Raw genomic sequence first — 26,565 nt, 5'->3', positions numbered from 1 at the left:
CACCATTTGGGTGGAAAAAAAAATTTCAAGCAAAGTACAATATTCAGGTTTTGAATATGAAAAAATCTTTAATCATAATGTTGGGGCTGACATGAAACAGGACATTTGATCCAAAAAATAATGCATTTCACTTCCTAACATTTCATAATGTATCAGACTTTTAACAAAAGGTTACAGAGAAAGCTCTTCTGGAATCTGACTCTTCAGCATGCAATGAACAGCTTCTTCTGTGATGTTAAGAAAGGCCAAGCTGCAAACTGACAACTTGCTTTACTCGAAGTGGGGTTTGATGAAGTACTTCAATGGTAATTTCTTTTTTCTTTTTAAATCAGTGACTGCTTAAATTGTTGGTAAGAGTTTCAGTAAGGCCCTGCAAAAACTTTTTGAACTACATGAATAATACTAAGAAGGCCCAGACATTACATATTAGCATGAATATTGTTAAAACCTAAACACCACAACTAATTTGAGAGAAGCCAGCATGCAGGAATTTGTTTTTCTTGTTAAATTCAGCATGAATCAAGAAACATCTGCCATAAAACCAGCAATTGTGAACTCCACTGCATGGAGAAGGGCGTGCTGTGAGCACCCTGAAGTTAAAATTTCTCAGCAGTGACTGTATCTCTATAAAACATGTAGGTATAGATATAGATGATTATCTTATTTCAGACTCTTTCCTTTTCTTTGCTTCTCTGTCTAGAATGAACAAACCAATCCTCTTCCCCCCACGTGCTGCACTGAGTTTAGGGGATTTTTGTTGTTGTTTCCTCTTACATAACAGCAGTTTCTCTTATGAATCTTCAGCTGCTGATGATGCATTCTTCAGGGTAGATCTGTGTTGGGTTGTGGGTTTTTTTGTTTGGTTGGTTGGTTTTTTTTAGCCCCAAAGTGCTGGACACTAACTCTCCCTAGGCATGTGCAGATGTGAAAAAAACATCCCTAGGAAACTGCAGCTGACTTTAATTGTGTGTATCACAGCAAAGATGAGCTAAAGGCTCTACATTTCAAAAGTAATTTTTGAAATTTGCAGTTATTGTTAGATTAGTACCTTCAGTCCATGACATTTCTTCATTTTTTTCAAATACCTGAATCTAATAAAGTCATTCAGACTGCTCTTAGCATTTTTGTATTTTAGTCCCAGAAATAGCATTTATCCATGACACTTCAATGCCTAAGTAATGCATTTACTGAGTGCACTCAGGCATTCATTTTACCAATCTTTGGCTTTGGTACCTCATCATACCACAACTGTGGTTCCATGTTAGAATTTGCAATGTAAAGGGACAAAGTATAGGTGGAGAGGAAGGTTATCAACTTTATTTCCTTGCACTGCAGTGTTGTCTTACAGTCCAAGCCTCTTCCCTAGTTAATCTGTTCAGATTCCAGATTCAGCACCAGAAGAGGATGGGAGCAATCAGCACATTAACAAGTGTTACAAGTCACTACATGCTTGGTCTGCTGTGTACACCCAGTAGCCATACAGCAGCTTTGAATAAGACACTGTCCAATAAATGCATTTTTTCTAGCTCTCAAGTGAGAGAGTTTAATTGTGAGTCGCAATTAAATTCCAAGGAAAAAAAAAACCAAAAGCACAAACTTCAGAAAACACCAAAATCCTGAACCCAAGTGAGAAGTCCTTAACTTAGCTGCCTGGGGCGGGTTGTGAGAGCAGTGGGCCCAGCACATCTTTCATCCCCCATAGGTGCCATAATTCCTGCACATCACACTGATCACATGCATGGAGCTCATCCTCATGAGTATCTCTTCTCTGCTCTTCCCTGAGGCAGCTGCTGCCAAAGTCTGTCCATGTGAAGGCTGACCACCCCCAAACCCACATGTGCCAGCTTGCAGCCTGTTGCAGAACCTGTCTTATGACTTCTTAGAGAGCACAGAAAGCAAAGTGCAAATTTCCATGTAAGTCTGATTAAAATTATTTACATTACAAGTCAGTTTATCAGCAAAATGGGTGTTCTGACAAGAAGCTCTGCCTGTTGTCTGGAAATGGGGCTCAGAGCACCAGCAAAGTTGCGTTCTTCTTACAGATCCACTCCTTTAATGTCTGGCAGTTATCTGACTGGATCACGTTTTTCCTTCTGTAAACAGCACAGTTCTTGTCAGCCTCAATTCTTTTTAGAGCTGTCCTGCTGAGAGACCAAAAGGAACGCAGTTGTTAGCTTTAAACTCAGCTGGTTAAAAACCCTGGTGGTGTTCTGAGTGAGAGGGGCGGGTGATGCCCAGATGCCCACTCTATCACCCCCTTGAAGTACAGCAGCCATGCAGGGCTGGGATGGGGACCCCCAGTGGGGACTGCCGGCTGCTGGGAAGGACACTTGCCCTTATTAGTGTTACAAGGATAAGAGTCCTCTCCATGCAGCCACAATGCTGAAGAAAGCTGCACAGATGCCAGCCCATGCTATGTGACAGGCATCACCTGCAACAGAGGCAGGTAGCACGTGACCTGTAAAGTGAGAGACTTTGTTGGCAGGGATTTCAGCAGAAGTGTCTAATAATGTCTCTTCATACATGAACTGTGGCTGATGTTGGTCCTGGAGGCAGAAAACAGTTTCCAAAAGTGGCCAGCAGGAAGCAGTTGACCTGGAACTGGCCATGGAATGACTCTGAATATATGCCTGAGGCTGCAGGATTAGATCTATGATTTGAGTAGTTAGCTTGGAGTCAGAGTTGTACTTCCAAGCAGGGATACCACACTTTTGCTATTCCCAAAGATATCCTCCTCCCCACCCCCACCCAAATCGTCACCTGTTTTCTTTTACTCCGTGATCTTCAACTGAACTCCATTGTTTCTGCATGTCTTCAGCATTCAACCCAATCCAAATATATTTGGTATCTTTCTCTTTGTTGTCTATAAATTCCTGTGGAATGATTAGAAGGCTGTTATCTAACAGGAGAGAGCCTTCCTGCTTTGCCCAGATCACTGTCCTGCCTCATGCACAGCTTTTAGTCTCCCACAGAGAGCAAGGGCAGGGATGCAGCCATGGCAGAGCAGCCCAGTTACATCAGCCCCTACACATGACCAGCCTCCTCTCTTCCCATAGCCAAGCATTGGAAATGGGTGGAAAGTCCCCAGCATTTCCTCTTCCCAGTCAGAACTACTCTGACTTCCACACTTGGCACCTCTTGTGCTTTTCCTCTTCAGCTCTGCTCTGCTAACATTCCCAAACCCAGCTCTTGTGCAGGGACAGTGAGACGCTTTCCCTGATGAGGCTCTTGCTTGTCTTTGTGTTCACTTGACATCCAGGCCATTTTCCCCTGGAGAAATGTTTGGCTGAGGCCTGTCACGCTTTTAGGACTGCTGCCAGACTCACCATCTCAATTTCATCTTCAATGACAAGCAGCTGGGATTTCCTGGCCAGGCAGTTTTTCTGGCTGTCCTCCCAGCTCCTGGCCTCCTCAGAGAAGTAGTAACATCTGCGCCTGTGCAGCTGCCACCCAGGGGGACACAGCTCACATGTTGTCCCTGTGGGTGGACATGGGGAACCATTAGCTCCTACCATGACTCGTTGCAGTTGCCTTGTGGCATTTTATGCTGGTGTGCCTGGCTGGTGCTAAAGGGTAAGTCCCCACTCCCAAACATGTTTGTTGTGTGTGGTGTGAGGTTTTGAAAGCTCCAGTGCTGTTCCTCCCCTCAGTTTCCCACTCCCTAACCATGGGCACCTGCACTTCCACTGCACATCACCAGGCTCTCCACCTCCACCTGCCCAGTGGGGATCACTGGGAGGATCTAGAAGGCTGCAAAGACATTTTTCATCCTCTCACACGCAACCCTTGGGAAGAGACACCATGCAGTTTGGTCTTCCCCTGCCTGATCCTTGCAAATGCATCAAAAGCTGAATTCCTCCCCTGGTTTATGAAAAATTGTCTGGAAAGTGTTCTCCAGGACAAGAGGAGGATCCACAATACTTGGCATTTCTGACAGCAGCTCCTGGCAGAAAGACATATAAAGAAAACCCTGGAAACTTTATAGCAGAAGAGGATCAAGACTATTATCCTTAAAATGTTAATTTAGATTCTGTCATCACTGCTCTGCAGGCACCGCATGCTCTCTGGGTGGTACCAGTGAGTTCTCATAAACTGCAGGGTGTCAGAGAAATGGCATTAGAGACAAAGAACTGCACACCAGCTGTCATCTATGCTGGAAAGGACTAACTTGCCTCACCCTGTCCACCTTCACACAGCTCCTCCATGAGCCATTTCAGGAGCACTGCTGAGATGGTCTTCTTTGAAGAAATGTCACTGCTGGTGCTGTTCAGACCATGCTGGAGCAAAATTTCTGATTTTCCTGCTCTGCCCTTTGAAACTTGAACAGCCCAAAGTAAAAGTAAAAAAAAAAAGAAAAAAATGAAAAAAAGAAAAAAAAAGAAATCGAGATCATGGTCAACAACGAGGATAAGAAAATGCAGTGTTTGTACCCAGTCCTGTACTGTGAATGTGAGAATGTCTCTGTGTACATTGGCTGGTACAGACATTCAGTTATGAGCATACTCAGTGAGCAATGCCCTGCCAAGAAGATGTTCACGGAATGGCCTGGCTTAGAAAGGATCTTAAACATTATTCAGTTCAAACCCCCTGCTATGGGCAAGGATACCTTCCACTATCCCAGGTTGCTCAGAGCCCCATCCAACCCAGCCTTGGACACTTCCAGGGATGGGGCAGCCACAGCTTCCCTGGAAATCCTGTGCCAGGACCTCACCACCCTCACACAGAAGAATTCCTTCCTCGTTTCCCATCTAAACCTCCTCTGTGTCAGTGTGAAGCCATTCCCCCTTGTCCTGTCACTCCAGGCCTTTGTAAAGGGTCTCTCATTTCCTGTATTTGTGTATAAATTGACACCTTTTAGAGTGACACTTAAGGGAATTTTTCTCTCAGCTCTTAGAGGTTTAACTATGTCTGAAATGAAGAGTTGAAGCAGGAGGTAGGATCTACTCACATTGCTTGGCTTGTACGGCCACAACTCCCAGTAGGATGAGCACAAGGACACCCAGGACCAGCGCCATGTAGAACCAGGCTGAGCACCTGTGCTGGCAGCCTGGAGGGAGGCAGGAGGAAGAGCAGCTTAAGGTCTTGACACTGTTACAATTAACACTGGGGAAACAACAGAGAAATCACCTGCCTAAAATCAGTCTGCTGTTGGAAGGATGTGGTGGCATTTTACTTATTAAAAATTTGGGTCCATTTTGCATACATGGAAGGGAAATAAAAATATTTTGGCTATGGTGTCTGTCAGGGATGGGCTGTGGTGTCAGGGATGGCTGTGGTGTTAGGGATGGCCTGTGGCATGTTCCTCCTCTCTGCTCCCAAGCATTAGTGTGCCTGTCCCACAGCTCAAAAATAACTCCCCTAAATGCACAGGAAAAAAAGCCCCATACTGACACCCCAGGCATAGGGAAGTGCATCAAACCAAGCATCTCTCCAGCTGTTTGACATTCACCATGTGTCAGAGGGAAACACTCGGGAAGCCGCAGAACCCGAGGAAATTTGGGGTTAAGGTGCCAGTTCCATGAGACGCAGGCTTGCACTGTCATAAACTCTGTTTCCCTGACCTTGCCGAGATGAGATGAGCAACTGCTCCATCCTCTGGCTGCCTGAGCTATCTGTTGTAAGGTTCCCTTTCCCTGGCAGACAGATCTTTCAGCACAGGGAGGGTGGCAATCGCTAGGGCACTAATGGCACTTAGAGACCTGAGTATTACCCTGCTTCCAAAGTCAAATGTGTCTCTGGGGCTCTTCCTGCAGAGACATTCACAGGAGGGTTCCTAAAAACCATGGAATTTTACTTTGCTTTACTACACTTTCCATATGGGGCACAAAGGCATTTTTAAAAATTATTTTTAAAACATCTCTCAGTATTATTTTTACAAGGAAAGTCTGGAACCTGAGAACCCAGCAGAAAAAAAAAGCAGCAGATGAAAAGATAAATCAGTCCTTTTATTGAGAGAGTGCTCTTGATAACAGGTTTCAATGTTGGGCAATAGGAAAAGCTACATCTATAATTAATAACCAAACAAAATTGCACAGTACCAGGAGCGGAAGTCCCTGCTCTGCTTTTCCCTCGGGGTTTGGGCTTCACGTGCAGCTCAGCATATGTGATCAGGTTTCCTGTAAGGAGAGGGAAACACTGACATTTGTGGTTGTGCAAATCACCAAGTGGAGGAACAATAAAGAGACTGAGTCTGTATGCATAAGGGCATGCGTTTCCAGGACTGCTTGTTCAACTTTTTCCTTTTCTTAGGCAATGACAGGCAAGATGATGATTTCCCATTTCTTCCTGCTGTCAGGCAGTAAAATCCTCCTCCATAAGCTTTGAACTGCTTGGTGCTGTGTGGTTGGAGCAGGAGGCAGACAAACAGACTGAAGGATGGGAAAGACCTGGATACTATACATGGCAAGCATCCCACCTGTTGCTAAGCCATCTCAGAAGGTATCACAGGGGCTGGAGGAGCACCAGAGCCGTGACTGCTTTGTGGGGCAGAGAGATGTCAAAGGGAAAACCAACACTCAGAGAAATGCCACTGCAGCAAGGCAATTCCTGGGGACATTCCTGACTTGTGTTTATCGCAGAGCATTACAGGTGGTGCCTGTAACAGTAGAGGAATGGACCTCTGGTTGAAGACATCCTTTTCCAGAAGCATATTGCCAAAACAAAACCAAAAATGGCTTTGAAGTCACACGGTGTGGGTTAAAGGCACATGGATTCTTTCTGAACAGGTTTTCAATATTATTTCCCTGGACATGTTGCAGAGCTACTAGTTAGTGTTATGGAAGATGTTTGGACCTTTGGGATACCGCTTTTAGTTCCATAAATTGAGAGATTTTATCCATCTGTATCAAGAATAAGCTTCTTTACTGCCGCCTTAGTTTTCAATCACTGGGGCTTTTAAAAATAAATGTTGTATTAAATTTCACTGATCAGGGAAATATGAGAGTCTCATTAAGCAAAAATGAGGCAACATTTCATATGAGAATTGCTGAAGTGTGGAGAGGTTTTACACTGGGACTGAGAAAAACACTGGGGACCTGATTGGCAAATAAGTTTTATTCATATAGGTGAGCTAGTCTATGCTTTAAAGAATCTGATCTAATAAAATGGTTGATTGCTTTATTTAAATTTATTAGTACAATGAACTACAGAAAACTTGTAAATTAAATGTAGTGTTCTCAAAAACAAATGCCCATAAAAACTTTTCTTTTTAGAATGTAAATAATTTTCAAAAAACACTCAGGGCTTTTAAACTTTTAAATGCACTAGCCCTACAAATGGAGACACTTCTAAAATACATACTTTAGACAATCTGTTTGTATTACTAAATAATTTGTCTCTCATATAAAGGTCTTTTTCTTCAAAGAACATCTCCAAGGCTGCAAGAAAATAATTACCCATGCAAGCTGAATATTTAAACAAAATTATGACTTCTGTTACAGTGTGTATGGGCACATGATTATTCGAATGTGAAGTCCTCAGAAGTCAGGAGGGGGTTTTAAAATACCGCATAACCTTAGTTCTGATGGATGTTTCCACACCCTCACCTAATTCAACAACAAGGTGGAAATCTCTGTTACTAAAACTGGAATTTCACTTCATTTCCCTGTGCCGATTGTCAGGTGCAGGAAAACACCTCTATTTATTGGAAGCATCTATTTGGTGAATGTGCAGACAGGGAGTGTTCCTGTGGGTTGTCCATTAGGGAATGTTGTGTCCAGATGTGGGGCAGCCCACCCAGGGCTCTAGGGGAAGCTAGAGAGGGTCCAGGTGGACCTGGTCAACACCCAGAGCAGCCCAGGAGGTTGAGGGGACCAAGAAATTAAGTGCACAACCAATAGCAGGCTACAACTACTTGTGGTAGTTGTTTGGGGATGATTTTTTTGTTTGGTGATAGTTTTTATGTTTGGTGATGGAGTTGTACTCTCCTTGGTTTGTTCTTCCACTCAGGGGACATTCCAACATGTCACAGAGCTGGGACAGTGCCAAGGGAAGAGTTGGTGGCACTTGCCACAGGGAGCTCCACCACCTTGGAGCTGAGCTCCTCACTTAGAGAACCAGCTTCAAAGTCCTGCTCCAAACTATTTTAGCAGCAAGTTAGTGCATGTTAATGATGAAGATGGTGACATCATTGTCATCAAGGAGATATTTCTAGCATGTTCTGTACTGATATTAGGTCCAATACTGCTTAATCATATTTGGTGCTTTTTCTGTTTGTGTCAAAACAAGTAGGAAAATAATTGCTAATGAAATCTGAAAGTAACAGAAAGGTTGACAAAACAATAAATAGCCATGATGAGAACCCTGTAAGTTCAAGCTCAGGCAAACAAAATGTATTTGAGTATAATCAGACATAAGAGTGGGGAAGATGATACTGGGAGCTATAAACAGTGAAGAAAAGATTATTTAATAGATTTTTGTCTCTGTATAATTAAGACAGCATAACCAAGACTTGTAGAAATACTGGGTAGATCTCTGGTGCCCATTTTTTTAAAGGAGATGGAAATACTGGAGCATGAACAGAAAAATATCCACAAAAATGATTAGCATTTTTTGACAAGTTAAATATTTAAAGGCAAAAGGGCATTGAGAAATCTCTTGATTACTATGGCCAGTAACTTCATGTGAGAAAATATTAAGAGTTAAAATTAATTCAAGAAAAGTTTAATAAGAACCATCCAGATGTTAACAATAAATTTCATTGGAACTGGCCTGTCCAAAATCAAGGCTTCCCTTGACAGAATGACCGAGTTTTGGATGTCTCAAATCAAGATTTGAGGTCTGTCTTCCTTCACAAATAAATGTTATCAGTTTGGATACTGAGTAAAATTCCAGGCCAGCTGTCTGTGCTTAGTGCTGCACAGGTTACAGCAGTACAAACAACATCCATGGATCCATGAATACGCAGTCTAAGGTAGTCTTTCCTGTCATATATACAATAAAGTGAATTCATTTTTATCTTTTGGATACTGGTATTGTAAAAATATATAAAAGATATTATTTTGTGTCATTTAAGTGCATGTATTCAGAGCATTACTATCATTATTAACCTCCTTTGTAAGTGGAACACCTGAAAATGCTCATTAGACAATGTTGTTTCTTTCAGGGATTAAATACATTAATTACTAATGAAAGCATGAAAATATCCTTAGTCTGATGTCACAAGTACTTCCTATTTCCTCATAATGAGACGTTCTCATTCCTATTAGCTGTGATCCAGAATTTTGTCCAAATATTTTCATGAATGAATGATTTTTTTTTTCCCAAGTAGTATAGATGTTACTTCTTAAAAAAAATTAGTTTAAATAATCTCCTTACCCTGAATATTTGACTTAATCCTTTGGGGTTTTTTTAACGTATATATGAAGTGATCACAGATGCATAATTTAGTTCTGGGAAAATCACCACTGGAAAATTAAAGACAAAGAGCAGGAAGTGTTTAGGATTCATTCAGTACTTCCTTCTGTGACAGTGATTGCACTTTCAGCTGCCACTACTTTCCTGATTTACTGGTTAATTTACTGCTCCTTTTCCATGAACATAAACTGCATTGACCTGATTTGTGGGCTAGGTAGTAATTCAGTGGAGCATTGTCTTGATCATGTTGCTTATTTTAAAAGAAATATTATGCTCATTATTCAAACAATGAACACCTTTTCTTCCTCATTCTATTGCTTAAAGCCCGGGACCAGACCTGAGCTGCTGCTCCTTGATGGCTCTGATTTTGGAACAGCTTTGCTGATTTGTATCTCGTGAGGATCTCTTCCACTATTCCAACTTCTCGCCCTTCCCATGCAGCATTTTATGACATTCTTCTAGTTTTATCCAATTTAAAACATTAAAGAGAGAGAGCACCAGAGAGCAAACAGTGTGTGCCCAAGGTTGGATGAGATGTTTTACCTGGGTTTGATGTCTCAGAGGGACCGTGTGGCCTTTCCCTCGGCAGCATCACCACAGCCGCGTATGTGACATCCTCTGCCATCCCTCGGAGCTATGGAAAGAGCAGCTTTAATGCAGTCATTTGCATCCTGTCTCAGCCTTGCCTGCCTCCAGAACACACACCGTGCTACGGCTCTGAAGAAGGCTGAGAAACACAAAAGAGGAAGGAAGTCACTAAGTTACTTCTTTCAGTGCAGCTTCAAAGCCTATTTTCAGCCACCATTCTGTCTCTTCTTGCCCTTCAGAATACAGAAGAAAATGAAGATTAAAACCCATCATTTTTACTAATGGATATAAAAAAATCTTGTTGGTCAAAGCAGAGAGAATTTTCTAAGGAATGCACAAAAATGGACTTAGGTATGCAAGATTTGCTGGTTCTCAAGAGAATAGAGAGTACAATTTGTGCTGTGGCTGGTTTATGTTCCTGTGCATTATCTTACAAAGCCTGAAAGAAAGATGAACAAGATGTACATATATCAGTATAAGATGTTCTGGGGTTAATGTAACTGCAACCACACAGCTTAAAAAATGTAACTCAAATTCTAATCTGCTCCACCCACAAAATATTTTATTGGTTTAACAGTTGAATTAAGGTGATATTGATGATGCATTAAAATTAACTCAAAATTAAAAGTAATATGATTGATGCTTTTTACAGGAATGTTTCAATACTTTACTGTAATGGTAGTTACAAGGAGCAGCTGTTCCTGCAGTGCTCAAGAAATTGAACTATTTCCTGCTTGATCCAACAACTCCACAGATGGAAAACCTGAGTTGCCTTTATTACCTTTAATTCCTTTTTCATCACCTATGTGTTTGCTGCAGGACATTTCGATGAGAGTATTTTTCTCCTCTATTTCAGGGGGAGCAAGCCTCACAGGTTTTAATTGAAACATAAACATCTTCTAAAACCTAAAAATACATTTAGAATGCTCATACACACAGTCCTGTGCATGACCTTTCCTGCTAAGGGCTACGCTCTTGGTTTTATTCCTTATTCCCACTTAAAAAATTCCCTCCAAGTTCAACACAGATAAGGTCTGTAAGCATACATAGGTCTGTTGAAAATAATGTTTATATAGGTCTTGCAGTTTGTTTTACATTCAAAGAGACCTGAAAAAAAGAAACAAAAGCTTGGGGTTGTAATCTTTTATTACTGATTTTTTCCCATCTGCTGTTCAGCACTGGTAACAGTTTAAGTGCAGAAACAAAAAGATTTAGGGGGGAAAAAAAGAACCTCTGATAGGCATGGAACAGATTAGTCAGAAGTGCTGCTCAAGTACAATTTATAAGCAGCATATCTAAATCATTATTGGTTTATTATCAGCACAAATCAATACTGTGAACTGGAGCCTGATAAGGTTTGTTTCATGGACACCTACATACCAGCCAGATCACCAGGCCTCACATGAAACTGAGCTTGACCTCTGAATCAGTTTTCCCCTCAGCATGCTTTACAGCAGGATATTTACGCTCTGAAATGGAAAAAAAGAAACCAACCACCCCCCAGCCCTGAACAAAACCTCACTTTCCTTATTTGGTTTTTTTTTTTTTTTTGAAATGTCAGTCCATAAAGAAGAGCTAGAAGGCCAAGCAGGTTGAACTCTCAGTCTCTCTTTCCATCACTGCACACACACTTAAGTAGTCTTTTCTCACATGACTGCCTCCTAAACCAGTCACAGCCATCCAGGGGTAACCACGTAGTCTTGAGGTCATTTCATCTCCTCCTGTCCCTGTTCCCTGGGAGCAGAGCCCGATCCCCCCCTGGCTATCCCCTCCTGTCAGGAGCTGTGCAGAGCCACAAGGTCCCCTGAGCCTCCTTTTCTCCAGGCTGAGTCCCGCCAGCTCCCTTGGATGCCTCTACATAAACTGTAATCTGGGTTGAATTTAATTTATCACATGATCCACCTTCACCTTGTGTCTTTTGGGATCTCCAGGTAGAGCCTTGCCTCACCCTCTTCTTTCATCACAGGAAATATAGATTAATATGCAGAGCTTACAGAGCACTACTGCTGGTGAGGCCCAATAAAGCACCAGGGCTTGCTGTGCATCAAATATCCATATGTCTGGGGAGGGTGAGTTACTTTTTAGCCTTGAGTTTTCAGACTGTTTGGCAGAACATGGGATGCAAGGGGTCCAGACTCCCTTGCAGCATCTGCAAGGAAAGATAGTGGGATTGTTGTGTAGGATTCCTCTGCACATCATGTAGAGCTTGACAGCCTGGAGCCTCAGGGGCACTGTCGGGGTAGGCAAAGGGATGTGAGCTCATATCATTCCCCATCTTGACATGCTCCTGGGTGTACAGACTGCCCCCTTGTAACCGTCAAGCCTGAGTGATGTCACTTGGTGATGTTCTGGTGTAAGCACAGTTACCAGCTCCAGTTATGCATAGAGCAAACACAATGAAAACTGCAGATGCCACCGGTTCTTGTGGGTGTGACAGCATTGCCTTCATTGCATGTGGAGGCAAAGGCAGAATGAAAACAGCGGTGTAGGCTGCAAAACCGATTCCAGCAACGCAGAATTCAGTCCCTTCCTGCCACAGAACAGGCAGTTCAGCCCAGGACTTCAGCTGCCTCATGGTGCACATTTGAAAGAACTTGAACTGCTGGCCTGACAACAACATGCACTTCCCAACGGTTCAGCTGCAACACAGAGACTTCCAGGTTAAACTGAGGGAGTCCCATGAGTAAATATCCAGTTCAGGTTTCAGTTCTAAGCCTCTGCTGTGTCGCAGCAGAGCCTACTTGTATGATGAGGTGCAAAAGCAACACCCAGAAGACATGATCAGAGCTAGGGCTGAAACGAGACACCTATTGCCATAAATGAGTGTCTTTATGTGGTTATTCCACACAGAAAAAAGATATAATTTAAGCATTTACACTCCCAGTGTTGGAAAATATATCAGGTTAAAAATTTTGTGTAACCTTAGTCAAAAGTTTTGTTTGTCTTTACCCCAGGAAAAGGAATTTTAGGTTTCTTTCAGGGCATTGTTCTACCAGATGAGGTCTGATGGACTCAGCACATCAACAGATTGGGAGTGACCCCAAGGATAACCAGAAAGATAAAGGCTATTAACAGAACATCCGCGGGACATAGTGGTTATCAACAGAACATCTGCAGGACATGGTGGCTATCACAAACAGCTACCCCAGATGTCACCTCCAGCAGGGCTGAAGACATCCTGGCCCGGCAAGGACTGATAAGAAAAACTGAAGAATGAAGAATCTAATTAGCATCAGAGGCAAGGAGATTCTGATCCAATGAGAGACTGAATATTGGGGGTTTGCTCAACTGTGGACCAATGAACACTGACCCAACGCTTTTCTATGTATTTTTACTGTATAAAATATCTGAGAAATCGGGTAAAAGCCATGTATCATGGAATGATTCTCTCTGCACACGCGGGCTATGTGTAGATGAGATGATTTCTGTGGTACATCCAGATAATAAAGTAATGCCTTGACTCTCTAACATTAAAAATGTTGTTGGAGGGTTTTTCTTTTTCTCACAGATTCGGTGACACCAGGATGAAATTTATTTATCTACTTGTTTACTCCTTCCCCACTGTGCTCTATTCTGCCATCTAGACATGGCCTGCCTTCCTTCAGGTCTAGTAGACCTCCTGTCTCTTACCCTCATGTCTGAAAACATCTGGGTTTTTGGGCATCACTTTAACCTGTGGGTCTGAGAGCACTTAGCAAACAAGGGTACTGCTTCCACGGTGCAGTTGGAAGGGCAAAAATAAAAGGACTTGCCCAAGCCCATCAGCAGGCTAGGGGCAGAGGCTGGAAGACTGGTCAGCACTTGTGTCCCTCAGCGCTACATCCTTTTCTGTAGGTGTGCGAGTTTGGGCAGGGACAGAGCTCATTTCAGTCGTAGCAGCTACCATGGATTTGAGCTGGAAGCAGTGTGGGTAACACAGGGGTGTTTTAGCTATTGCTGAGCAGTGATTGCACAGCATCCAGGTCTTTCCTGTTTCTCACCCCACCCCAGCCACCAGGAGGGTGCACAGGGAGTTGGGAGAGGACACAGCTGGAACAGATGACCCCAAATGACCAAAGGGATATCCCATATGGCATCATAATCAGTATATAAATCTGGGGAAAGAGGGAAGGGTGGGATGTTTGGAGTGGTGGTGTTTTCCATGTCACAGTTATGTGTGCTGGAACCCTGCTCTCCTGAAGATGGCTGAGCACCTGCCCCTGACAGCAAAGACTCACAGGAAGCCATGAGTTAAATCCTTGTTTTGGGTTTTCTTGTGCGTGCAGCTTTTGCTTTATCTATTAAAGTGGTGTTATCTCAGCCCACGAGTTTTCTCACTCTTACTCTTCTGCTTCTCTTCTCCATCCCCCAGGTGTGAGGAAGTGAGTGGCTCTGTGGGGCTGAGTTGCTGATGAGGTTAAACCATGACAGCAGGCCAAGCTGATTGCTGATACGTCATGTATTTGCAGGATGTTGCTTGTAAACCTGTAAAACCTGAATCCAGTTCCCTTCTTTCCACATATTCTTTCTGTAAATGCACAGACATGTGAGACAACCCTTGGCTATTAATGTATTTATTTAATGTCACAGTGCTTGTAATAACAATAACAATTACAATTTTTTTCTTTCTGCTTATGCAATTGGAAGCAAAGCTGTTGTAATAGCATGACCATCTGTAAGTTCTGCGGATTGAATAGACAAAAGGTGGCTTTGATCACACACACCTTACAATTCTTCTAGAAGATATGGGAATTAATACACAATGGCAGGTATAAAGAACAACGAACACTCCCTTCCACAAAACTTCCAGTGTTCTCTAGCTTTATTTCTTTATAACTATGCGACATCTTTACGATTTTCCCCAGGAGGCAGAAATGCAACTATGAATGGATTTTTCTTGATTATTTCAAGATTCAAAAACTCTTTATCACACTGGCCTCAGAACAGATTAATGTAACAATGCAGATTATATAGCCCCTAAATGATGATGTTTGCACTGGAGGGGGAGATAAACTAATGGAAAGCTTAATGTATAAGAATCCAGCTTGAGCAACAAACAGTGAGTCAGAGTGAGAAGTAAGATCAAGTATTGCTTGGATGAAATTAACACAGTGGAATTAGTCCAGCCTGTAACATTTACTACCAGTGAATTGCAGCAGTGGAACTAGAGAAGGAGGCTAAGTGTGAAGCAGGGTGTTAACAGGAGTGCCCAGTGTTGCGTGGGTCTTGCATATGAAAATACAAGGAAGTAGAAAGAAGAGCAGTAGCGAAGAACAAGAAATCGTTTTCAATTCTAAGTGTATCGCTACTTAGTGGTTCCAGTAAAGAATCCCAGGATGGGTCAGTCTAGAAGGGACCACAGTGGTGCATCTGGTCCCACCTTGCTGCTCCAGCAGGGCAATCCCAGAGCACATGGCACAGGATTGTGTCCAGATGGTTCTGGAATATGCCCAGCAAGGAGACTGCACAGCCTCCCTGGACAATCTGTTCAGGGCTCAGTCACTGCACAGGACAGAAATTCTGCCTTGTGTCCAGGGGAAACTTCCTGGGCATCAGTTCCTGACTGTTCCTCTGGTGTCATTGCTGGGCCCCTGGAGCAGAGCCTGGCCCTGCTCAGAGCCCTCCCTGCAGCCAGGGACAGACAGGGATGAAGGCTCCTCTCAGCTGGGGCTCCTCTGGAGGCTGAACAACCCCAGTTCCCTCAGCCTTTCCCTGTAAGAGATGCTCCAGTCCCTATAAATCATCTCTGCAGCCTCCACTGGGCCCACTCCAGGAGCTCTCAGGTAAGTTGTAATAATGGACAAACTGGCATTATTTACAATAATAACACTGCACATAATTTATCCTGCTATGCTGAGTAACTGATGTTGCCTCTTGATTTTTCTTCTGTTAAAAATTGTTCTTACCTAAACATGAAGCATTGCTCATGGACTGAGGATCAGAGCTAATTAACTGTTTGGAAACTGGAAGTCTAAGTTCTCTGAGGATTGGGATTTTATGATCTGAGAAGCTCTTTCCTGGGACACTTTAAAGAAATCAAGGTTAGCAAAAGAAGCTTGAAAACCTTCCAGCACAAATCTTTGTACTTTTTCCCTTGCTGCTCCTGATGCTTTTGACAAAATCCTCAGAGGTTGTTGAAAAGAGTTTAGTGGACAGGAAGTTACTCTTACAGTGTTAATTTCAGTTATTCTTAAATATTTTCTTAGATGTGGTTCCTGCAAACAAACCAAAGTGAAACAAACCAATCAAACAAAAAGAAAAAAAAACCACACAATCCCCCCCACCCCCCCCAAAACTCAAAAAAAACCCCAAACCCCAACCAAAACCGAGATGATCTCTAAGGACCCTTCCAACCTAAGTGTTCTAAGGTGATTCTAAGTGTAATAAACAAGATGTGGACATCAGATGGCCATTGGGCTTTGAATTGAAGGAGTGCAGTAGCAGGGCTAGAAAAGAAACTAAACACTGTAAATTGCACAGACAAGTGAAATCTTTTTCTCTCCCTTTTCCTCTGTTTCTCTGACAAACTGCAGACTCTTCTAACAGGTGGTTGTAACACTGCACTTTCTCCTGCGCAATATCACAGTCCTCAAAAACCAGTCTTTCAACACTGATTCGCCCCAATCGAGCTCAGAGACACTTCAGAGACCAAGTCAGAGAAGTGGGTATTTGCTTTATTCGGTGCACCGGATGTGTGGGAAATTGTTTCCACCAAACACACACACCAGTACCTCCAAAGGCACAGTGTTATAGGTAAAATTCATGAATATTCATTACATTCTCAAGGATAGGAGTGGTTATACAAATTACTTCTCATAAGTCATTCATATTATTAGCGATTTCCTGTGCTCAATGGCAAAAGGATTCCTTTTGCCCCCTTTTATCTTGATAAGATTAAGGGAATCCACAAGGCCAGAACTGACAGGCGCCGTGCTGGTAGAAGGGCTAAAAGCTCAAAGAAACAAGAATGGTTGAAGTGCAAATAGATTTGGGTTTTCTATTTGACTACTCCTTTCTCAACATACACACACTTCCTTCCTCAAATCCTGAGATTTGAGCCTCTCAAGACGATTTTACTGGATTAATGGACTTATTTTCATTTATCTTATGTTAAAATCATCTGTCTCGGCTTCTGGGTTTTTTTTCAAATGCTGGCAATTGCTTCTTACTTTACCAAAAGAAGATGGTGTGCATATGTCTCATTAAATATCTGGAAAGAACACTTAAATATATGCATTGGTCCTTAGTTCTGCTTTGTTCCTGTCGTCTTGAGGAACAGTGGAGCAACTTAATGTTGTTTTTTAAATGGAGGCTTGTGTGGCCTGGAACTAGGGAAGCAGCTCTGTTGAAACTTTACAGTTTGCAGTATTTCTGTTGCAAAGGACTTCAAAAGGACAAGCCTGGGCTTTTTGTAACAGCAAAGAATTGTTTACTTTGAAATTCACAAGCTAGGTCTTTTCCACAGCAGTGAAGTGGGCATTCTAGCAAGTCCTTGGTGGTCTTTTAAGTGCTAGTCTGGAAAATTTCTTTCTGGAAATTGAGGGTTCAGTAGAAAGTTTCTTTTTTGTTTTCCTTCTGAAATGGTTATAATGATTTCTGTCTGCTGTGAAACTCAGCAAGGTTTCACAAGGATTTTGTGGGTGTCAGGATTACATCTTGGCTTCACCTTTAATATGTTCATAGAGTGCCCAGTGGTGATAAATCATGGGAGTGCAGTCCATGGAGGAACAGCCCCAAACCAGCGGAACAGTGTGGGGTGAAGGAGAAGCAGAGGGGAGCTGTTATGGATTGATCCCAGAACACCTATCCCCCTGTGCCTCTGGGGTGGTGGGTGAGAAGGGGAGTGTAGCCAGGAATAAAGCAGTGAAACTGGGGGAAGAAGGAGCAGGAGCAAGGTGTTGCTTTAATCTTTTTGTCTTCATTTCTCACTATCCAAATATATTCTAATTTGCAAAAGTAATTAACTTTCCCTAAGTCAACTCTGTTTTGTGCATGATGGTAACTGGTAACTGATAATATCTTCTTTTATGACCCACAACCTTATTCCTCTTAATTTCTCTCCTGTCCTGTTGAAGAGCAGGAATGAGAGAGAGGTTGGATGTGTGTCTGGCTGCCAGCTAAGGTCAATCCACCAGAATCATCATACCAGCCTATATTACTTTACAATTGTGGTGGTTTTGCATGGGGTGGGTTTTGGTAGTGGGGCGGCTACAGAGATGGTTTCTGTGAGAACCTGCTAGAAGCTTCCACCATGTCCAGCAGAGCCAATTCCTGATGGCTCTGCAGATGGACATGCCACTGGCCAAGCCTGGGCCAATTAGAGATGTTAGTTACACCTCTGTGATGACATATTTAAGAAGAAATCAAAACAAAGAGGCACATAGCTTCTTCTAGCCAGAGAAGAGGAGGCAGTGAGAACATGTGAATGAAACACCATGGAGACACCAAGGTCAGTGGAGAAGGAGGGGCAGGAGATGTTCCAGGAGCCAGAGCTGAGATTCCTCTGCAGGCTGTGGGGATGACCATGGTGGAGCAGCTGTGCCCCTGCAGCCCATGGGGTCCATAGGGGATGCAGAGAATCACTCACAGCTCATGGGGTCCATAGGGGATGCAGAGATTCACTCACAGCCCATGCAGGAGATGCCCATGCTGGAGTGGGTGGATGCCTGGAGGAGGCTGTGATCCAGTGGGAGTCCCAGTGGAGAGAGGGCTTTGCTCCCAAGATGGAACAGCCTGGCCTTGGAGGATTGCACCCCATGGATCAGTGACCCACAGCACAGCAGTTTGGGAAGAGTGTCTGCCTGTGGAGGGACTCACATTGCAGCAGTGTGGGAGAGCTGCTGCTGGTGAGTTGGACCCACACTGGAGAAGTTCACAGAGAAATGTCTCCCATGGGAGGAACCTCACAGCACAACAGGGGAAGGACTTCTCTCCCTGAGCAGTGGAAGAAGATCCTGGTAATGAACTGACCAAACCCCCACGCCCTGTTCCCTGTGCTATTGGTGGGATGGAGGGAGGGGCTGGGGGAAAGAAAGGTGTTTTTAAGGGCTTATTTTACTTCTCATTATTCTCCACTGCTTCTGTTAGTGATAAATTCACTTTGTAACCCTAAGTTAAACCTGTTTTGGCCTTGGAGTGTTTTCTCTGGGTCCTTATCTCAATTCATGACCCCTTCATTAAATTTCTTTTCTTCTCTGCCTAGCTGTGGAATGGGAAGAGTGAGTGGGTGGCTATCATGGGTGCCTGGAGCTTGGCCATTGTCAAACCATGACAATAATTTTTTCTTATATGTATTTACTAAGCTGTGTAAAGTTTAGGTAAAACAAAGGCAGTGGATCGTGTTGTTATCTCAAGAACCTCTTAAAAATACTAGCAAGAGACCACCCATGGAAATATTAATAGAAATTGACTCCTAAGTGGATTATCCTCCTGAATAGGAACAAACCAGTTTTAAAAAGTCAAGCACCAGCTAAATTAGCTGTTCAAATATTAGGCTTTTGTTTTACTTGCACGAAATCCCCTTTACATTCTCAAATTAGTTTTTGCAAGTTTGGAGTAGAAGTGAAAATATTTTCACATAATGACACATAAAGATAGCAGAAAGCCCATCCAGGGAAAGGCAAAACAGTCTTTTGCTTTGACAAGAGACAGACTCTCACCTACCTCCAAGTAAAGCTCAAGGCTGTTCACAGGCTGGCAGTAGAAATTGATACCAACATTGCAAGGATGGAGGTCAGAGACAGTACCAAGCCTTGGAAATGCAGGGCACTGTCTCAACGGAAGGATGAAGAACCTGGTCCCAAAGGGGAGCAGTCCAGGAAAACATAGGCATGCTTACATTTAAACATAATTTTCCTCTGGAACTTTCTGAGTAGGTGTGTACCTGCAGTAGGTGTGCAATGTTTTTAAAGATCACAAACCTTGTTGCTCTTACTTCTGCACATTCAGAGAACTGGCTTTGTTTTTCATCCTGCTTCTTGTTACTCACACACACTTCATGCTTCAGATTTTATTTCACGAGAAAGAAAACTTCAAAGGCATTTACATGCATATATAAAATGCTATATCACTTCCTTTTCTTTTGTGAAGTCCAGTACATGCTTTAACTGAATAAACAGAGAGCAATTCTGAGAAATGCAAATCCTTTCCTGGCAATGTGGTGTTGTGAATCCAAGGCAAAAACACTTGTATTTTTCCTTCATTTTAGAAGGATATCCATGTTCCTTTTACTGAGATTATAGATCCAGAGAATAAGGGCAGAGATAAGCAAACAGGCAGGAAAGGCTATGAACAGCAAGAAGCCAGCCTACAAAAAGCCAGGTATTGAAAGGAAGCAAAAGGAGAGTAGTATAATTTCTATCAGGTTGACAACCTGTCACTAGTAGAGTTCCACAGGCCTCCATCCTCAGCTCTCTGCTCTTTAATATCTTCATAAATGACCTGGACATGGGACTGGAAGGGATACTAAGTAAGTTTGCAGATGATCCTACATTGGCAACAGCTAGCACAATGTGTAAATGCATTGTTCCTTTTGGTATCATATTTTTTTCTACTAGCTAGGAAGCCAGCATCCAATTCCTAAATGCTATAATATTCCGTTAGGTCAATGATGTTCCCCATAAAATATAAAAATACTATGAAAATTCAGAACTGCAAGAACTCAAGAGTTTCTGGTCACACAACTGGTGGAGACTTTTTGCAATGTTTGGGCTTTGTGTCTGAGAAATCTCTTTACATGCCTAAAAGCAACCATAGTTTTAGCAGGTCTCAATGGTTTGTTATCACTCAAATGTGTTGGGAAAATCAACCTGTTTAAATCTGAAAAGTAAAAGTTCATTTACTTTCATGAACATCCCTACAGTGCAACATGCACTAAAACCCCACTTCTCAAAATTTCACTTTAAAACATGGTTCATGTAAATGAAAATCAAAATTCCTGTAAGTGGCTTTGGCACCATGTAAACACAAGCAAGAAGCTGCCTGGAGGTTTTATGACACAGATCAAAGGACACCAAAGGTGTTTTAATAGAATGTAGATGCTCTCATACAGTCAGAACAAAAATAAGAGGAACCAAATTCTGCAAATCTTTCCCTTTACTAGCTCCCATGAATCATGGAATCCTAGAATGGTTTGGGTGACAAGGTATCTTAAAGCACGTCCAGTTCCATGGGCAAGGACACCTTCTACTAGACCAGGCTGCTCCAAGCAGCCATCCAACCTGGCTTGGAACACTTTGGATGCGGCAGCCACAGCTTCTCTGAGCAACCTGGGCGAGGGCCTCACCACCCTCACAGGAAACAATTTCTTCCCAGTATCCAATCTTAATCTACCCTCTTTCAGTTTAAAGTCATTTCTCCTTGTCCAGTCACTAACTTGTCCTCTCCAGCTTTTTTATAGGCCTCCTTCAGGTACTGGAATACTCTGAAGCTCTGAAGCTCTCCACACCTTCTCCTCTCGAGGCTGAACAGCCCAAATCATCTCAGCCTGTCTTTGTAGGAGGGATGCTCGAGTCCTCAGAGCATTTCCGTGGCCTCCTCTGGACCCACCTCACCAGGTCCATGTCCTGTGCAGGACACCAGAACCGCACACAGGCTCATTTCTTAAGCACCTCCTTGTAAAGCTTTCTTCTGGGGAAATAGGTCCCCCCTTTGCAGCCAACCCTTATTTGTGAATTATTTTGAGACAAAGAAGGCAAATAGAGTCTGAGGAAGCTCTTTGATTACCTGATTTTAGCCACCAGCAAATGGCATTGTTGGTTTCAGCAACCTCGAAGCCTCTGCCCAATATGAAAATGGTTGCTGCAGGAAGTGGAGGTAACATCTATATATGGGCAGCTTCTCTTCTCTCCTTGCCAGGGCTGAGGTGAGCTCTGCCTGTCTCATCTATGGATTTACGGCTATATCAAGGCTGGATGGCACATCCCTAACTGACAATATAAAGGTAAGATTATTAAGAAAAACATTCTAATGATGTAATCTAATAACTTAGTCTAATCTTCATGTTGTCTTCTGCACCACTTGTAGCAAGTGAAGGCACAGAAACCACTTAACATAAAACAATAACAGCAAATATTAGCCCTCCCCCCAGTGACTGGAGCTCTGAAAGGAGGGATACCCACACAGACTATTTCAGCAGACAGTTTGTGGTAGGCACAGAAGGCTTCCCCTGATGTTGATGCACTGGTTACTGCTCCGGTCCACTCCTGTGGAGAGTCAGTCGTGGCTTCCTGTCCTTTTCCTCCAGCTGAGATGTCCAAATATCTGGGGCTTTAGAGACCCTGACCTGACTGTGATGGGTCCACCCATGGTCAACCATCTTGATGGCTGTTTCTGTGGTCAGTAACACTTGGAAAGGTCCACGCCACTTCGCCACCAGTGGTGCTTTTTTCCACTCCTTAACTAGGACCCAATCTCCTAGCTGGATGTTATGAACAGCAAAATCCAAAGGCAGGGTCTGTGCCAGCTGAGTTTCCTGTCAAAGAGATTTCACAAGAGACAGTATCCTGGCCACATGTTGTTTTAAATATATATCATTTCTCTCTGCCCCTCCCCCCATTCGGCTGAGAATTACAAGGGTAAGGAATTCCAAACATCAATTCAAAGGAAGATAATTGAATATTTCCCCTGGATCTGGCCCTTATTCCTGCGAAAGCCAGTGGAAAAAGCCATACCCATGGTGTCTTAGTTTCTACCATTAGCTTCAAAAGGTGCTTCCCCATTGCCCCATTCGTTCTTTCTGCCCGATCTGAATTCTGGGGGTGCCAGGGGGTAGGGAGGTTCCATTGTATTCCTAAAGCAGCCATAAGCCCTTGAAGAATTTTTCCGGTACAATGAGTTCCCCTGTCTGAGTCTATTGCTTCTAAAGTCCTGTATCTTGGAATTATTTGTTCTAAAAATACCTCAATAACTGATCCGGTAGTTGCTGAAGCAGTTGGAAATGCTTCTGGCCACCCTGTTAGCTGACATACTATTACTATAAGGTATTTAAACCTTGCTACTCAGGGCATTTCAGTAAAAATTCACCTGACATCTTTGGAAAGGACATACAGGTCAAGGCCTCCCTCCCCTGGCAAGTTTCTTTGTAACACTGTTAATTGGTTTTAGCACAAATCAAACAACCCTCAATAGCTTGTTTTGCCAGATTAAAAAGACCCACAGCAGCATACACCCTGAGGAAAGCCTCTGCCAATCTTCAAGAGCCCCAGTGACTCCCCCCATGGAGCTGCCACAACACTTGCACGCCCAGAGCTCCTGGCATCCACTGCCTGCTGCCCCTTGTAAAGCAATTACCCTCTCTTTCCTCTGCTCCACTCTTTTTCTCAGCCCCTCTGGTGGAAAAGACAATTTCTCTGGCAGTGGTGGAGCTGCTGGGAGAGGAGAGGATCTCAGAGGTTTCTGGCAGCAGTGCAGCTTTCTGAGTTCCTTCATCAGCCAGTTGATTACCTATTGCTTCTTCTGAGCACCTTGCCTGGTGTCCTCTAATGTGTATTATTGCCACACCTTTTGGTAAATTCACCACCTCCAATTAGCGCGAAATTAAGCTCTCCTGAGGTAACGTTTTTCCCCTGCAGGTTAGTAAACCTCCTTCTTCCCATAATTTTTAAAATGCATGTATCACCCCATATGCATATTTAGAATTAGTAAATATATTCAGTGTTATAAACGACCCAGACCCCAAGTGGGAATGAGTTATAAAAATTTTATTGAGAACAAAGAAAAAAAATTCACAAAGCAAAAGGGACAGCACTGGGTGCATAGCCAAGTGCTAGAGGCATGCCAAAATATGGTGGTCCCACCTTTTATACCCTTGGTGTTGCATCAGCGTTATGGATATTTATCTTTTTGTTTTACATAGTCCTACCCTGAACCACCTTTTTTGGTGCCGGTGCAGTTTCGTCACTGTGGTACTGGGGTCCTCACTGGATGAAGTCTTACTCCCTTTATGGTTGTGCCTTGAGAGTTTTGGCAAGCAACAGTTTGTCCAATGCAAACTCATAAAATTGAGAAAGGAGTGGTCAATATGTAACTCAAGTTAACCACTGGGAGACAGAGTATATGAATTCTACAACCTAGAAAAATGGGATTCCCTTAATCTTATCAAGATAAGAGGGACAAGAATCCGTTTGAAGCCAGCACAGAAACCGCTGCCGAGAAATGATTTGTATAGCCATTCCTATTCTACAGAATGTGATGAATATTTATGAATCTTACCTATAACACTTTGTCTTTGGAAGTGCCGAGGTGTGTGTGTGTTTGGAGGCGAGAATTCCCCCACACCCAGTGCACTGAATAAAAGCAAATACCCACTTCTCTGACTTGGTCTCTGAACTGTCTCCGTGCTCGCTTGGGCAAATCAAAACCCAAATTACAACATACAAAACCACACTTTTTGGTGAAAGCCAAATTTACTACTGGGCTATTGCAACAACATTAACCACTCTAACATGTACTGTCTTCTAATATTTGTCAAAACCAACATTGTATGGTTTAATATCAAACCATATAACACTATGTGAAAGCCAATTCCATTAACTTGTTTCTCACATTCACTATCCTGCCCCAATATAGTTGGCAGGCTCTTACAATCACACACAGCTGACCATGTGGGTGGCAACCTCCCCCCCCTCTTTAATGCTCTTCCCTTAATGATAGTGTATCTTCCAAATAATTTTCCCTCTAATACCCTTGAAGGCCCACCAACAAACACATTCTCTCTCCCGGACCAGTGAGTGCCCTGCAAATCTTCCATAGCCCGGCTCTGGAGATTTATCGCCTGAATGCAGTCATGGGTTTCTCCCCAGTCTCCCTCTCCAGGGCCGCCCAAATGGACGCTGAGTCAAACCCCCCTCGTTTCTCAGTTCTAAATCCTCCTGTTCCTGTGAATCAAACAAGATTCACACTGTATTAACTGAGTGCTGGTCATCCACTTAGAGGCTCCTTCAGTTAACAAAGCTCCAACTTGGTGTGATATCCTCCTATTGTCAGCCCTCGGGCCCCTTTTACCATCAGAACCGTGACTGCACAGCTCTGCAGACAATGAGTAGCCTCTGGCCACTGGATCTAGCAACTTAGAAAAATAAGCAACAGGCAGCTGTGTTTCCCAAAAGCAGCTGCCAAATTCCCCAAAGCATGGGGGAACAACATTTTCCCCGAAAGCCTCTTGCAAAATCCAAAGCAGTTATCGGAACTTGCTTTTTCCCAGAACACGGGGAACCACACTTCCTCAAAAGCAGCTCGAAAACGACCAGTATACTTTACAGAATTGTCCTCAGGATTTTAACCTACCAGTTCTGGTTTTTCACAACAACAAACCATGCAGAGAGGACTGAAATCACTCGGGGACTTGAACTCCAGAAAACAGTACAGGGAGGATCGGACCATTTTGGGGACTTGAACCCAGATGACAACACTGCAGACCTGCTCTTTCCAAAGGAAAAGGGGGCGATTTTCCCCAAAACCAGCTTCCCAGTTTTCTAATGCATGGGGGAACACCACTTTCCCCAAAAGCCGCTTGCAAAAACCCTGTTCAAAAACGCTTTTCAGGACTCAATCTTGCTTTTACAAGGAAAGCTTGTTTTAGCAAAACAAATTTGCACAATGGTAACACATATTGGAGTAGGGAGAAGGATGAATTCTTGTCCCCACCATCCCCCTTTGGAAATTCTTCTTTTTTCTTTTTTTGTTAGTTTTGTTCTGCAACGTCTTTGCAAGCAGGCATTGAGAGGCACACATTGTCCACACCTTCACCTCAGCAGTGTTAATTTGCATTTCTAAGGCTGTCCCCCTGGCTGCTTGAAACAACCCCCGGGTGACTATGTAAGCACGAGCGCACACACACACACACACGCGCGCACACACACACACTCTAATACAATACTTAATTGTACACACTAAAATCAAACAGACATTCAAAAGTTATGTTTTAACACTGATTCAGTGAATTACTTTATTTTAGGGGCATTAATTTTATGTGCTGGCACTCACACAGACTAACACACACGAGTATCTGTGCTACCTCCCATAGGTGCCTTGTCAGGTTTTCCTTCCCCAAAGGACTCTCTGGGGCATTATGGGATGGTCATCCCTTTTGCTGGGACCCCTTCCCAGCTTTACCTCTGCTACCCTCCATGGGTGCCCTCTCAGGTTTATCTGTGCTACCTCCCATAGGTGCCTTGTCAGGTTTTCCTTCCCCAAAGGACTCTCTGGGGCATTATGGGATGGTCATCCCTTTTGCTGGGACCCCTTCCCAGCTTTACCTTTGCAACCCTCCATGGGTGGCCTCCCAGGTTTGCTCCCTGAAGTTTCCATTGTACTCACTGGTGAGATTTTCAGTGGTCCTTCCCGGCGGACTCTTCACATACCTTCCCCCCACCCCGGTCTGCCACTCGTGTCTTCCGGACAGTCCTGGGAACCCAACCAATCACCCGGTGCTAGCAACCACCAAGGGGAGCTGATCACCGAAACTAGGTGAGGAGCGCCTTCAGCTCCGCCTGCTGCCCGCTGCCCCAGATGGTGGAAGGCTCCCGGATGACTCCCCATTTGTCAGGAAAATTAATCCACAAACACCAGAGGTTTATATCCTAAAAGGAGACAGAGGAGTCCTGCGACTTTATTCATGAATAAAAGGAGAGGTCATGGGCATTT

The 26,565-nt window shown here is 43.5% G+C and overlaps 1 protein-coding gene across 3 annotated transcripts; it reads right to left on the bottom strand.

Annotated features, from left to right (window-relative positions):
- Positions 1-42: 42 nt before the first annotated feature.
- LOC146442937 (killer cell lectin-like receptor subfamily F member 1) lies at positions 43-26,289 on the bottom strand. 3 transcript variants are annotated; one of them, XM_085049787.1, is made up of 8 exons: positions 26,239-26,289; positions 9,898-10,081; positions 6,039-6,116; positions 4,949-5,047; positions 4,178-4,318; positions 3,327-3,478; positions 2,761-2,873; positions 43-2,144 (listed from the first exon to the last, which is right to left on the bottom strand). In XM_085049787.1, exons 2-8 carry the CDS (start codon positions 9,977-9,979, stop codon positions 2,009-2,011), a joined length of 801 nt encoding a protein of 266 aa, XP_084905913.1. In that variant the 5' UTR covers positions 9,980-10,081; positions 26,239-26,289; the 3' UTR covers positions 43-2,008. The 3 variants fall into 3 exon arrangements, with proteins under 3 accessions (XP_084905913.1, XP_084905915.1, XP_084905914.1); XM_085049789.1 differs by having other exon boundaries at positions 43-2,141; XM_085049788.1 differs by lacking the exon at positions 26,239-26,289 and having other exon boundaries at positions 9,898-10,179.
- Positions 26,290-26,565: the final 276 nt, after the last annotated feature.

Source organism: Lichenostomus cassidix, chromosome 1Ab (assembly GCF_008360975.1).
Source record: "Lichenostomus cassidix isolate B80296 chromosome 1Ab, HeHo_3.0, whole genome shotgun sequence".
Classification (NCBI taxonomy): domain Eukaryota; kingdom Metazoa; phylum Chordata; class Aves; order Passeriformes; family Meliphagidae; genus Lichenostomus; species Lichenostomus cassidix.
The sequence above is the reverse complement of the archived record's forward strand: the minus strand, read 5'-3'. Positions and strand labels throughout refer to the sequence as shown.

Bases quoted from the DNA above. Each gene is read 5' to 3' on its own strand.
- LOC146442937 (XM_085049787.1), bottom strand. From the start codon at position 9,979: ATGGCAGAGGATGTCACATACGCGGCTGTGGTGATGCTGCCGAGGGAA. The intron at 5,048-6,038 runs GTACTGTGCAAT...GCCTCCCTCCAG, and splicing joins AGCAGGGACTTCCGCTCCTG to GCTGCCAGCACAGGTGCTCA. The intron at 3,479-4,177 runs GTGAGGCAAGTT...GTCCACCCACAG, and splicing joins GCTGTGTGAAGGTGGACAGG to GGACAACATGTGAGCTGTGT.